This window comes from Podarcis cretensis, assembly GCF_951804945.1.
Source record: "Podarcis cretensis genome assembly, chromosome: 12".
In the NCBI taxonomy this organism is placed as follows: domain Eukaryota; kingdom Metazoa; phylum Chordata; class Lepidosauria; order Squamata; family Lacertidae; genus Podarcis; species Podarcis cretensis.
In genome coordinates this window covers 46,713,100-46,726,375 of record NC_137181.1, presented here as the reverse complement: position 1 = coordinate 46,726,375, position 13,276 = coordinate 46,713,100, and the positions used below count along the sequence as shown (strand labels likewise).

The 13,276-nt window shown below is 44.7% G+C and overlaps 1 protein-coding gene across 2 annotated transcripts in view; it reads right to left on the bottom strand.

The window, feature by feature from the left end:
* Positions 1-1,343: 1,343 nt before the first annotated feature.
* Positions 1,344-13,276, bottom strand: part of SH3BP5 (SH3 domain binding protein 5) — a 55,603-nt gene continuing 43,670 nt past the window's right edge. For both annotated transcript variants that reach the window (XM_079947384.1, XM_079947385.1), the window contains 5 exons: positions 12,342-12,472; positions 9,198-9,240; positions 7,662-7,881; positions 5,318-5,575; positions 1,344-2,977 (listed from right to left, as the gene is read on the bottom strand). In XM_079947384.1, coding sequence (XP_079803510.1) covers positions 2,802-2,977; positions 5,318-5,575; positions 7,662-7,881; positions 9,198-9,240; positions 12,342-12,472 — 828 coding nt within the window. In that variant the 3' untranslated portion in view covers positions 1,344-2,801. The remainder of the gene's footprint in view (positions 2,978-5,317; positions 5,576-7,661; positions 7,882-9,197; positions 9,241-12,341; positions 12,473-13,276) is intronic.

Here is a 13,276-nt window from a genome sequence, read left to right as displayed (position 1 = left end):
GACCGGGCAATGGGAGCTCACCCCGTCACGGGGATTCAAACCGCTGACTTCCTGATCAGCAAGTCGTAGGCTCAGTGGTTTAGACCACAGCGCCACCCGCGTCCCCACAGTGCCACCCCAATTTGCAACTTACAAATCCATTTCCTTTGTCTGTTTTCAGCCAAATCTGCCTGATATATATATTTTTTTAGTTTTGCTTTTCTCAGGAAAACGAATGCCCAAATACGCAAGGCAGCTCCTTCCCTGTTATCAAGCGACTCAACAGGATGACGTTGCTTTTGCTATTATCTCAACTGGTAGCTCCCTTTGAAAAGGAAATCAAAATCGGGTGCCTTGTAATTGCTGTTCTGTGAGCGACCAGCTAGGCTAGGGGGAATTGAAACATGCTGTGCACGTATCAGTAACTCCGCTTAACCACTTTGCAAGGCAATTAGTAAGATGAAAGTTACAGATGTAGCCCTGACTGCAAACATGTCAGTAATAAAAAGATAGAAGGCAACAGATTTAATTGACTCTTTAGAGGACGACTACATGCAATAATATTCTATGTAAGTACCAAAAAATGGATTCTATATGGAGTTTGTTGTGTGTACATGTAAGTACACATATGATGGGGATTTATATGCACAGGGACTTAACAAGAATTCACCCTTTGTTTATGGCAATGCATGATGCATGTACTGCTATTAAGCCAGGTATTTTCCATCTTACATTTGTGCCTCTGGTTTTTCCTCCCCAAGTGCAGAACCTGACATTTGTCCCTGTTGAAATTCATTTTGTTAGCTTGGGCCCAGTTCTCCAATCCGTTAAGGTCATTTTGAATTCAGATTTTGTCTTCTACAATCATTAGCTACCCTTTCCAGTTTGGTGTTCTCTGTGAATTTGAGGAGCGTCCCCTCCATTCCTTCATCCAAGTCATTTTTTAGATGTTGAACAATGACGGGCCCAGGACAGAATCCTACAGCATCGCACTTGTCACTTTTTTCGATTGACAGCATTTGTGTGATGAAGCATTTGTGGCTGAGCTTGTTTTTTATTTCCTCCCTCCTAACTGCTTTTCCTTTTGTGTCATGTCTCTTTAACATAGTGAGCCTGAGGCCAGGGGACTGTCTGGGATATATATTTATTTTTAAATGGCTGAAATGCTTTTTAATCCTGCAACTTGGGTGCTCAAGGGAAGAGTCTACGGTGCACACAGTAATATTAAATCCAGAGCTTTTGGTGGTTTTCTTTTTACTATTTATCACTGTGCCACAAATGGGACGAACAATTGTACCCCTTCACTCTGACTTCTAAGCTTGAATCTTGCCGTGCATCAGAGAAAAAAAGAAAACACACACGACAACTGTTTAGTTTTCGCTTTATTATTGACCGTTCCATTTGGCACTCGCAGAGTTCATTTCCTCAGTCGAAACATAAGCCAAACGCACAAATGGAAGTTGTCTGTATATTGAGGGGAACAAATTTGTAAAGGCTTCCCTAAAAGAATTTTAAGCACTTTCAACAGAACCATACTGCACATGAAAACAAAACTGAAGAGTGAAAGGAACATTCACTGTAGTGCGAAGGGTATATATATATATACTGTACATTTGTTTTCAGAATAGCTACACAAAACTGTAGTTGGGGACAAAAAAACACAACAGAACTAAGCTAAGGAACAGAAAATCTGAGGACTGGGCAGCCAAGGAAACGAGTAAGTTTTATTAGCAATGGCATATGTCAGTTTCAGAAATGCTAACTACCAAAACAAAAGTCCTATGATTTTAACTACCTCTTATTAGCATAACTACCCGACATCTCTACTGCGTAACAGCTGTCGCTGAACATGCTTTGACACCCTTCCCAATCTTACTCAACTTCCTTTCCCTCGAGGGATGCTAAATTTATAAGTCCTTTAATTACTCTACAAACCCTATAACATGACAACCTACAGCGATATTTAGAAGTACTCACTCATCCCCTTAAACCCCTAACTGGCAAATAGACCATCTGTTCATGCAGGACAACTCCTCCTTCCAGCTTGGTAGGCCCAAGGTGTAAAAATATTTTCCTGCTCCTACCTAGCAACGGACACCAGCCATACCAGAGAAAGTCGTCTGTAACAGCTCCGATGTACATTTCATTTTTCTTACTGGATCCGTAATAATTGGGACATCTCCAAAACATGGTACACTAAGAAAGGGCCTGTGCATCAATATTAACAACATATTTATGTTACCCTTGAGGTATACTTTTTTAATCGTATATGAGGTCTAGAGACTCAGGGAAGGTTTCTAGACTCGGTCACATGCAACAGTATCCTTTTATAATCCAAAATATAAATATAGATGTTTAAAGTAGAAGGCTAGGCCGCTGGTCTAAACAGCAGCTCGGCTCAAAAAACGGGCATTGCCTACAAAATGGACACTGGCTGCTCCTCCTAAATGTTTGGTTCGGTCTTCCGTTTCCCGACTGGCACAGAACTCCATACGCGGAACGCAACTAGTTATTGCTTCTGCCAAAACTGCTACCAGAGTGTCTTGCAAAGGCTGCGAAGTCCGACAAGCACAGCGGATGTTTGTGACCGGTTTCCGTCATGGCGAAAGATTTTGCTTGCATTTCTAAAATAAAAATGCCGAAACGTGTACCTCAGCCCTCAACGCCGATGGAACTCTCAGTGCAGTTTCCTAAAGAGTAAATGTTTAAAAGATTTGGCATGTATTAAATAGTTATTGGCACAAGGTTCTTCTGGCAGGCAGAAGAGAAGTTTGTATAAATTAATTGATAGCTTCCTCCTTCGCTCCGAGGGGATGTCAACCTCAGCCGATCTGTACTACTTTTCTGTCTGCGCAGATCCCATCTTTGACTTTCAGGCATTGGAGGGACAGCTGCTTCATCCGGTTGTCCAACGTAGGGCCACTGGAAGAGGAGTGGCTGTTCCGGTTCTTGTTGGCTTTGTCAAGCGCCTTGTTCTCTGCCCCTTCTGCTCTGTCCCCTGCGAGGACGAGATGGAAAGGTTCAGCAGCGTGAATCATGGAACGAGGTGGGTTTTACAGAACCTAGGAAGCTGCCTTGTATCAAATCAGACCATTGGTCCAGCTGGCTCAGTACTGTCTATGCTGATTGGCCATGTGTCTCCCACCCCTACCTCGAGATGCTGGGGAATAAGGGTTGTACCCACCTACATTCTACTCACGAGTCGATCCACTTAAATTAATGGTCTTAATTCAGTCATCTCCATTAATTTGAGTGGGTCTGCTCAAAGGATAGGGGACGCGGGTGGCGCTGTGGGTTAAACCACAGAGCCTAGGACTTGCCGATCAGAAGGTCGGCGGTTCGAATCCCCGCGATGGGGTGAGCTCCCGTTGCTCAGTCCCTGCTCCTGCCCACCTAGCAGTTCGAAAGCACGTCAAAGTGCAAGTAGATAAATAGGTACCGCTCCGGCGGGAAGGTAAACGGCGTTTCCGTGCGCTGCTCTGGTTCGCCAGAAGCGGTTTAGTCATGCTGGCCACATGACCCGGAAGCTGTACGCTGGCTCCCTCGGCCAATAAAGCGAGATGAGCGCCCCAACCCCAGAGTCGGCCACAACTGGACCTAATGATCAGGGGTCCCTTTACCTTATTATAACATAATACTGTTAACCTTTTAGCTGAAGGTTCTCTGAAAGCAACAGCATGGTCTCTATAGTGTGTGTGTGTGTGTGTGTGTGTGTACACAGCTGTAAGATTGAGTCGTAATACCCACAGTCTCCTACGTCTCTCGCACTATTCTCCCCTAGGACTGGTAGCACACATTTTGTTTTCTGTTTTTAAAAACACACATTGGTATTCCTTTCCATTTCTTCAAGCAACAATAAACCCGTCAACCACCACATCCCATGAGCTTTATTTACAGCTGTTAGCTTTGACTCTTTGCTGCCGATTTTTGGTGACTTACTGTATTTTTCGCCTTATAGGACGCACTTTTTCCCCTCCGAAAATGAAGAGGAAATGTGTGCGTCCTATGGGGCGAATGCAGGCTTTCGCTGAAGCCTGGAGAGCGAGAGGGGTCGGTGCGCACTGACCCCTCTCGCTCTCCAGGCTTCAGGAAGCTATCCACAAGCCTTGGGAGCCCACGGGAGTTCCCGCCGGGCTCCCACGGCTAGTGGAGAGCTGCCTGCATCCCGAAGCCTAGGGCGCGCTGAGCAGTCACACCCCGGGCTTCGGGTAGCTCTGCGCAAGCCGCGGGAGCCTTCCCATGGCTTGCGGAGAGCAGCCTGTTCTGGGGGCTGGGGTCGGGGAAAACTTGGGCTTCCCCCACCCCAGCCCCGCACCTGGGGGAAAATAATTTTTTCCCCTTTATTTCCCCCCCCAAAAAACTAGGTGTGCCCTATAATAATAATAATAATAATTTTTATTTATATCCCGCCCTCCCCAGCCGAAGCCGGGCTCAGGGCGGCTAACAATAATGGGGTGAAAAATACGGTATTTTAAGATACAAGCACTATCGTCTTTGGGTGAAAAATGCTCTATGCTCATCAGAAACCCCTCGCTGTGCAAGACTGGTCTGTCACCTTTGGAACTGGAAACTCTGGAATTTTCCTTCAGCCAGGCATGAACTTCCTGCTTCAGGAAGCAGGAATCATTCGCAGAATGATTGCACACTTCAAGTGTAGGGAAGGGTGCAAGTTACAGATTAAAATTGTTCCTGGCTAAGCTTGATGTACTTTGCAGCACGACAGCCAGAAAGCTGAAGGGTGAGAGCTTTGAGAATACCAGCCAGATGGGTAGGGTATAAATAATAAAAGTATTATTAGAGATTTTAAGGGCAGAGGAAGGCTGGGCTTTGGTCCCACCCTATTTATGTGGGTTAGAAGATGCTTAAAGGTAAAGGTAAAGGGCCGACTCTGGGGTTGCGGCGCTCATCTCGCTTTATTGGCTGAGGGAGCCAGCATACAGCTTCTGGGTCATGTGGCCAGCAGGACTAAGCCGCTTCTGGCGAACCAGAGCAGCGCACGGAAACGCCGTTTACCTTCCTGCCGGAGCGGTCCCTATTTATCTACTTGCACTTTGACGTGCTTTCGAACTGCTAGGTTGGCAGGAGCAGGGACCGAGCAACGGGAGCTCACCCCGTTGTGGTGATTCGAACCACCGACCTTCTGATCAGCAAGTCCTAGGCTCTGTGGTTTAACCCACAGCGCCACCCGCGTCCCAGCCTTGAATGTCTCATAGATGCACTTGGTTACACATGCTCCATTTGCAGGGGGGAAAGATGGGGAGAAATGAACGAACCCACCCCCCAGACCTTCAAGCCTGTTGATCCCTTTCCTAATAATCCATAGCCTGGTCCAGCTTACCCCTTTCAATTTCACATTCAGGAGAGGAAGCCCCGCTGCATTCACTGCGAGGTCCTAGTAGAGGAAAGATGCCAAATTCAGACAGCGAGATGGGGCTGGAGAGATCCAGGCTCCTAGGCCGTGCCACAGGGAGAAACTGAGATGGCGTCTCAAAAGGGCTTGTCGGGCCAGAGCTGAAACTGGATACGGACTGGGTCTCAGAGTCGTCTTCGGACACAAGGCTGTTGCAGGTGTCGTCCTCAAATACTTCCGAAGCCACTGCAAAATTGGAGAGCAAAAAAAGTCAGAGAGCAAAATATGATTAGAAGGATTTCTCTTCCAAGTCCTCCATCTGCCTGCACCTCTTGTTTATGAACCCTGTCCTCTCAAGGGCAATAGTTACAAACAGTATGCGGACGCTGGTTTTCTGAAGTCTACCCAGTCAAGGCTAATCGCCAAAGAATTGATGCTTTTGAAATATGGTGCTGGAGGAGACTCTTGAGAGTCCCATGGACTGCAAGAAGATCAAACCTCTCCATTCTTAAGGAAATCAGCCCTGAGTGCTCACTGGAAGGACAGATCCTGAAGCTGAGGCTCCAATACTTTGGCCACCTCATGAGAAGAGAAGACTCCCTGGAAAAGGCCCTGATGTTGGGAAAGATGGAGGGCACAAGGAGAAGGGGACGACAGGGGACGAGATGGTTGGACAGTGTCCTCAAAGCTACCAGCATGAGTTTGACCAAACTGCGGGAGGCAAGACACAGGCTTCACAATGGGGAATATTATTTATTAACGATAAATAAATACGAGTTTGGGTGGGAACGATAGTTCATATCCTGAGACAAGTCGGTGATTCATCTGAACACAGCAGGTTCAATCCCTTCCCAGTTGCCATTTCCATTATTTTAAAAGGGAAAGCGGCTGGCTTTAACAGATGTGGGTCCTTCAGGGTCAACGCTGCAGAGCTTTCCGTGCTGTGTTTAGTTGCTGTGGTGACCTACAAACAACACTGTTCTGCCACAAGTATGTGTTTAGCCTTCTAGTAACTCTCCAATACAAAAAAAAATAGCGAGAGAAGGTGCTCCGAGGTCGCCCGGTCAGGGTGGATGAACCGCTGGCCTAGGCTCAAACTGTATTTCAGGCAAGGATTTTTAACTGACTAATATGATATATATTTTTTACATGGTTAAAGGGATAACGGAAATTCGGCGTAAGCAAGAATCACAGCCAAAGTAGAGAAAAGCTAACACAATTAAAAAATGAAAACACCAAACCAGAACCCTTCAAATGAGTGTTGCAACATTATTTGTTGTCTTACAAAAATCGGTGCTTAAAATCGAATCATTTATGAACACAAATCACACATCAAGCTTGCTATAAGAATCCCTACTGGCCCCAAGGTCCACAGAACGGTACAAAAACTGACTGATTAAAGTTTCAGAGACAAAGCAATCCATGTTTCCAAGCTTTTGCAAGAAGTTCAGAATTTCGCAATTAATTAATGACCTTCCCGAGTGTTCAGTATTCAATGTTGTTTCAATCTCTGTCCCAGAGAAGAAACCCTATGTTGTATCCTGGGGTACAGTCTTCTCAGACCGCAATGTGTTGTTCCGTGCTTCATAAAAGTTTTTGAGGCAGAGAACTTTTGGAGTTTGAATGTGACAACATCTAGCTCGCATATATTTTGTTTTTCTTTATTACATGTTTATCCCGTCTTTTATCTTCACAACAAGCCTGAGAGGTAAGTTAAGCTGCAAAAAGAGGGTAACAGCTGAGTGGGGATTTGAACCCAGGTTTCCCTTATCCTGGTCCGACACTCTAATCGCAACACCACACTAGCTCTCTACGGCCACATTTGTGTATTAGGCTAAACCATAATTTAGTTGCTGCTGCAGTACTCATACCTCCTGCTTCCCCTCTTCTCTGTCATGGTGGTAAGGAAGAATTCAGAAGCTTTTTCTTCCAGTTTCCACAAACCACGTTTTAGTGTGTCATCGGCACACTAAACTATGGTTAAGGTTAGCTATGGCTGGCTTAAACAGGGCAGCTTCATAACCCATGGTCTGAAGCTGGCTTGTTTCAAACAATCAATCACAAATTGTAGTGTTTGGATGACACAACAAGCTGCAGTTAATCCAAACTGGAAGGGGAAGCTCCCAAACTCCTTGCAGCCACACCGGAGAAGGAGGAAGCAAGCAAACCTTAGGGTCACTGAAGCTTGTTCTTATTGTGCTAAACCATGGTTTACCCCAATGTCCACACCGAGCCAGTGGATAGAACCAAATTGCACAAAGCGCCACAAGGTCATTGTGGAATAGTTGTCTTTGACAGGGAGCAAACTCTATAGCTATTTCCTTCTACTTACTGGAGATATTATCCGGCTCTAATTTGCACACGGAAAGGTTTTCTGCCGACGCGTTGTTGCCTTCAGCCCCCACGCCACATCCCCTGGGCCCCATGGATGAGGCTCGCCGCCTCTCATGGATCTCGTCAGAGATCATCTCCAAGTTTTTCAAAGCTGTCTTGTATTCGCCTTTGGCCAACGCCAACTTTGCTTGCAGATCGTCTACGGTCTTCTTCAATTGCTAATGAAACAAGTGGAAGAGACATGTTAAGTGCAGAAATATTGAAGCGATGATTCTTCAACATCAACTTCGTCAGACTGATCATGTTCTTCAGATGCCTGTTAATCGTCTTCCAAAGCAACTACCCTATTCCAAACTTAAATATGGAAAGCGTAATGCTGGTGGTCAACAAAAGAGGTTGAAAGACTCTCTCAAGGCAAATCTTTAAAAATGTAGTATGAACACTGACAACTGGGAAACACTGGCCTGCGAGCGCTCCAATTGGAGAACAGGATTACCAAAGGTGTCATGGGCTTTGAAGACACTCGAACTCAGGACGCAAGGGGAAAACGTGCTACAAGGAAGGGACACTTGGCAAACCCTGACCATGATCAACTCCTGCCCGGAAACCTATGTCCCCACTGTGGAAGGACGTGTGGATCCAGAATTGGCCTCCACAGTCACTTACGAACCCACTGTTAAAACTGTGCTTATGGAAGACAATCTTACTCGGCTACGAGTGATCGCCAAAGAAGAAGAAGATTAAAGTCCAGCTAAAGAACTTCATCCACTCCAGCAATGGGGAACCTGTGGGCCTCCTGATTGGTGGACTCCAACTCCCATTAACCCCCCAACCCAGACCATGGCAGCTGATCCTGATGAGAACTGTATTCCAACACCATCAACCCGGCATATAGGAATGGAATTGTAGAACCCTCTTAGGCAACTGCCACCGCGAAGATGTTTCAAATGTTTGCTGGTAAGCCGCTTTGGGCGCATACAGTGGTACCTCGGTTTAAGAACAGTCCTGTTTACGAACAATTCGGTTTACGATCTCCACAAAACCGGAAGTAGTGTCCTGGTTTGCGAACTTTACCTCAGTTTAAGAACGGAATCTGAACAGTAGGAGGCGTACCGGCAGCGGGAGGCCTCATTAGGGAAAGCGCACCTTGGTTTAAGAACAGTTTTGGTTTAAGAACAGACTTCTGGAACGGATTAAGTTCGTAAACTGAGATACCACTGTATAAGTAAAATCAATCAATAAATCAGATGCTACAGCTTCTCTCCCCTCTCCCCCCAATTAGAGTTTTAAATTATACAAGGGTTTTGAAAGCCTGAATAGGGCCCCTGTTTTTGCATGACGTTTCATCTTTGTAGTTAAATCCAAACAAGATTATTATTGTTGTTATCATTATTATTATTATTATCCCTACAATAGGACATGATTAAGGATACAGACAAGTTTTTTTCACTGAAACGCATCAACTGCAGTCGTGATTTGCAACAGATCTGCGACAGATTGCCAGTCACTCCTGGAAGATGTATTTGATACATACCTCTAATTGTACATAATACTTCGCCTTGAGTTCGAAGTAAGGCCTATAAGGAGAACATAGAGAGGGAGGAGAGAATGGATTTTATCATTCTTGGTAGAACAATCCACAGAGAAAGATGGAGAAAGATCTCTGCTCCACGCTTGTGCAAGGCTTTGCGGGGAATGTTCTAGAAGCAATCAACGCTTTGGTGGGAAGACTGGCTGCCCCTGTGCTTGGTGTCCACACACAAAGGGCACAGCTCCTGTCTTCCCAGTCAGTTCCACAAAACAGTTGCTATTTTGTGGTAGGGTTCCAGCCAGTGCTCTTTTTCTAGAAAAAGAGGTGCTGGAATTCACCAGGAACGCCTCCCTTGTTCTCTTATAATGGCAATGGTGTCCACCTGAGAGGGGCCAGAACTGAGTTTTGGTGAGTTCTAGCTGGAAAAAAAAATCCGGTTCCATCGCATATTGGCAAATTCGGGTAGCAAAACTATAGGTGATTGGACTTGCACAACAAACCTGCTTTCTCCAGGAGGTCATATTTTGGGGGGGATGAGTGCAGTGTTTTGCAAATTTGGGCCCCCAGCTGTTGTTGGACCACAACTCCCATCATCCCTGACTACTGGTTCTGCTAGCTAGGGATGATGGGAGTTGTAGTCCAACAAGTTTGAGAAATACTGGGATGAGGGACAGGAAAAGGACAGGACAAAGCACCGGAAAGGGTGGGATTACACTTGCTTTGACACACCATCATATACCGAGAGGAAGTATATGAGGTCTAATAGAACTGGCTTGCTTACTTGGATTATTTAGAGCAAGCCTGCAGTCCCTCCTCTGGAATAACATCTACTGTATATATTTGAGTATAAGCCGACCCGAATATAAGCCGAGGCACCTAATTTTACCACAAAAAAACTGGGAAAACTTATTCACTCGAGAATAAGCCTAGGGTGGGAAACGCAGCGGCTACTGGTAAATTAGGCAAGGATTATGTAACAAGTTGTGCTGGCGAGGAGCTACACAGTCAAGTGAAAACAGGTTTAAAAACGGAAAAGCAAGGTCTGCAGTCTGAAACAACATCTGGGACAGTTTCTACACAAAGAGAAGTTGCTGCCTTGTTTCTTCCGTGAATCCAGCCTCTTTTACTATTAAGGAAAAAAACCTTGGATTCTGTCTCATTCGCAGATTGAAAGAACATTAAGAAAGAAGAGACATGCACACAGCCTGGTGCAGGCAGTGAAAATGAGCTTATTATGAGGTATTCCGCAGCCCACATAGGAGCCAGTCCCTAGATGGCTACTGCATTTTGTTATCAATTAACTGCTGAGGGACCTGTTGCCTGATACAGTGGTACCTCGGGTTACATATGCTTCAGGTTACATACGCTTCAGGTTACAGACTCCGCTAACCCAGAAATATTACCTTGGGTTAAGAACTTTGCTTCAGGATGAGAACAGAAATCGTGCTCCAGCGGCGCAGCGGGAGGCCCCATTAGCTAAAGTGGTGCTTCAGGTTAAGAACAGTTTCAGGTTAAGAACGGACCTCCGGAACGAATTAAGTACTTAACCCAAGGCACCACTGTACTTCCAAAATCCATTTTGCCATTTTAAGAGGCATGGAAAATGAAAAGCTTCTCTTCAAAGATCTGTGGAGGTTGTTCATGAGAAATCATTTGAAAGGACACCGCCGCTACTGCCGCCCGCCTCACTCAAGTATAAGCCGAGGGGGGCTTTTTCAGCATAAAAAATGTGCTGAAAAAGTCAGCTTATACTCGAGTATATACGGTACTCGCCATTAAGACACAATTGCTTCAAACCCGCATATCTTATTTGGCTGGGTCGCATGGTCCTGCCTTGCGGTACAGATGTGTGTTGGACACTTGATAACTGAAACGCCCAAGTGAGGGTTTGCAGATACGAAAAGAGCCTGGGGCGTTGCTAGGCTCAAGGCACAGACCCACGACACACATAAAATTTGCAGGTGCTTCTTTTTATATGTAGACATGCAAGTTTTGGCCAGGTTTCAGAGGGAAAGCAAAACAAAAAGTTTCAGAAGTGGGGAGAAATTATTATAAATTAAGTTTGGAGATGGTATTTAGCACCAGTCAGATGAAATCAAATAAACAAGGAATATTTGGTGTTACATTGGAGGGGATGTCAGGAAGCCAGGAATTATGTTCACATGTGGGGGGGGGTATAAATATGTACAATTTTGGGGGCAAAGGGTGTTTAAGGAGATAACAGAAATCGCAGGCTATGAAGGACTTGCTCACAAATTTATTGACAGCTGCACAAATTATGAAAGCTAGGAAGTGGAAGGGGCAAGCAGAATATAAAATGGAAGAATGGTATAAAGAGGTGTGGGATATAGCTATTAATGATAAATCAACAAGTGTCATTAAGGTAAGACGGGGAACATGCAGGAGAAATGATTTTGAGGAAATATGGTGGGTGTTTGTAGAATTTGTGCTGTTAAAATGGAAAGGGGTCAAACTATCGCAAGAGGTGTTGAAATTTTGGGAGGTTGGATAGTTATTATGGAATGGTCTTGGTGGTGGGGTGCACATTTTTATTCTTATGTATGATTATTACTTTGTCAAAATATAAGAAGAAGGGGGGGGGAGTAGGGAGAAGAGGTTGGAAATCCAGGGCCAAGGGCATGTTTGGGGCCTCTGTGGACCATCCCCTAACACTTCTTTTTTTTTTTCCCCCTTTCTCCTCCTGTGATGAGGCTGCATTTTAATATTTTCATGTTTCAATATTTTAATGTTGTATTTTAATCTTGTTTTTAAGTTGTATTCGTTCAACTTGTTTTTATTATTGCTTGCTAGCCGCCCTGAGCCCGGCCTTGGCTAGGGAGGGCAGGGTATAAATAAAAATTATTATTATTACTCTTAAAAAGAGCCGCCTTAGATCAAAAACCTAGGAGTTTCACATCACCCCAGAGAGCACAGTTTTCCAAACTTGGGTCTCCAGTTGTTGCTGGACTACAACTCCAATGATCCTTAAGGAGGAGGACCAGTGGTCAGGAAGGATGGGGATTGTAGTCCCAAAACAGCTGGAGACCCAAGACTGGGAAACCCTGACCTAGAGCGTGTGCAGACAAACGTCAATCCATGTACATGCAAAATTGGCCCAATGGATGCACTGCAAACATCTCCTCGTACTTGGATTTATTTATGGTCCTTTTGAGCTTCTTCTCCAGCTGTTTCATCCTGCCCATGGCTGCGTTGTATTTGGCAGCTGTCTCCTTGTGCACCAGCTCACTTCGGGTTTTCGTCTGCTCTGCTTCCATGACCTTGACAGAGGGGGGAGAAACAGCAGTTTTTTGTTTTTTTTTAAATAATATTTATTAAAAAATTTCCAGAATAAAAAGGAAAGATAGGAAGAAAGAAAGAAAAAACAGATATGATTTACACTTGGTTTCAGTGGCATCTTTCCCGGACTCCCCCCCCCCCCCCTCTTGTATTCCATTTCCCTTAAATTGATTCCACAGATTCTTACCCCAAATTTTAAAACCTTATTTGTAATTTTAAATAACCCATTTATTCCAAATTAATTTATCTTATTTATCTTAATGAACCATTTCTCCTTATATAGATCGACCCCATTTCCCTTCCACGAATTCCCCTATTTTCAAACAACAGACATGAAAAAAGAAAAGAAAGAAATAATATATAATTTTACAGCCTTTGGATTCCAAATCTCCCCCCCCCCCATTCCCCGGTTCCAATCCCCAAAGTTCATCCATTGTCTACTGCCAGCCTGGTGTATCCACGTCTATATCTCAACTCCACTTTGCCGTCTTTTGATAGCTTTTAATTTCAGAAAGTCCAATCTCGAAAAAACTCTCAGAAAAAGTCATTGTTCTTCCATCCAGACCTCTATGTTTAAGAGTCTCACTTAAATTCTATTTCTTGGTCCTTTTAAAGTCTGGATGTTCCAAATACTCCAGCTTCAAATTTGGTCCGGCTCTTATTCCTCAGGTTGCTTTTTCCTGTTCTGCTGCAGAAACCTTCTAATTCAGAAACTTCTTGTTCTCCACAGAGGCTTTTGTTATTCAGGAACATAACTTGCGTCAAGTCCCTTCCTTTTTTCAATA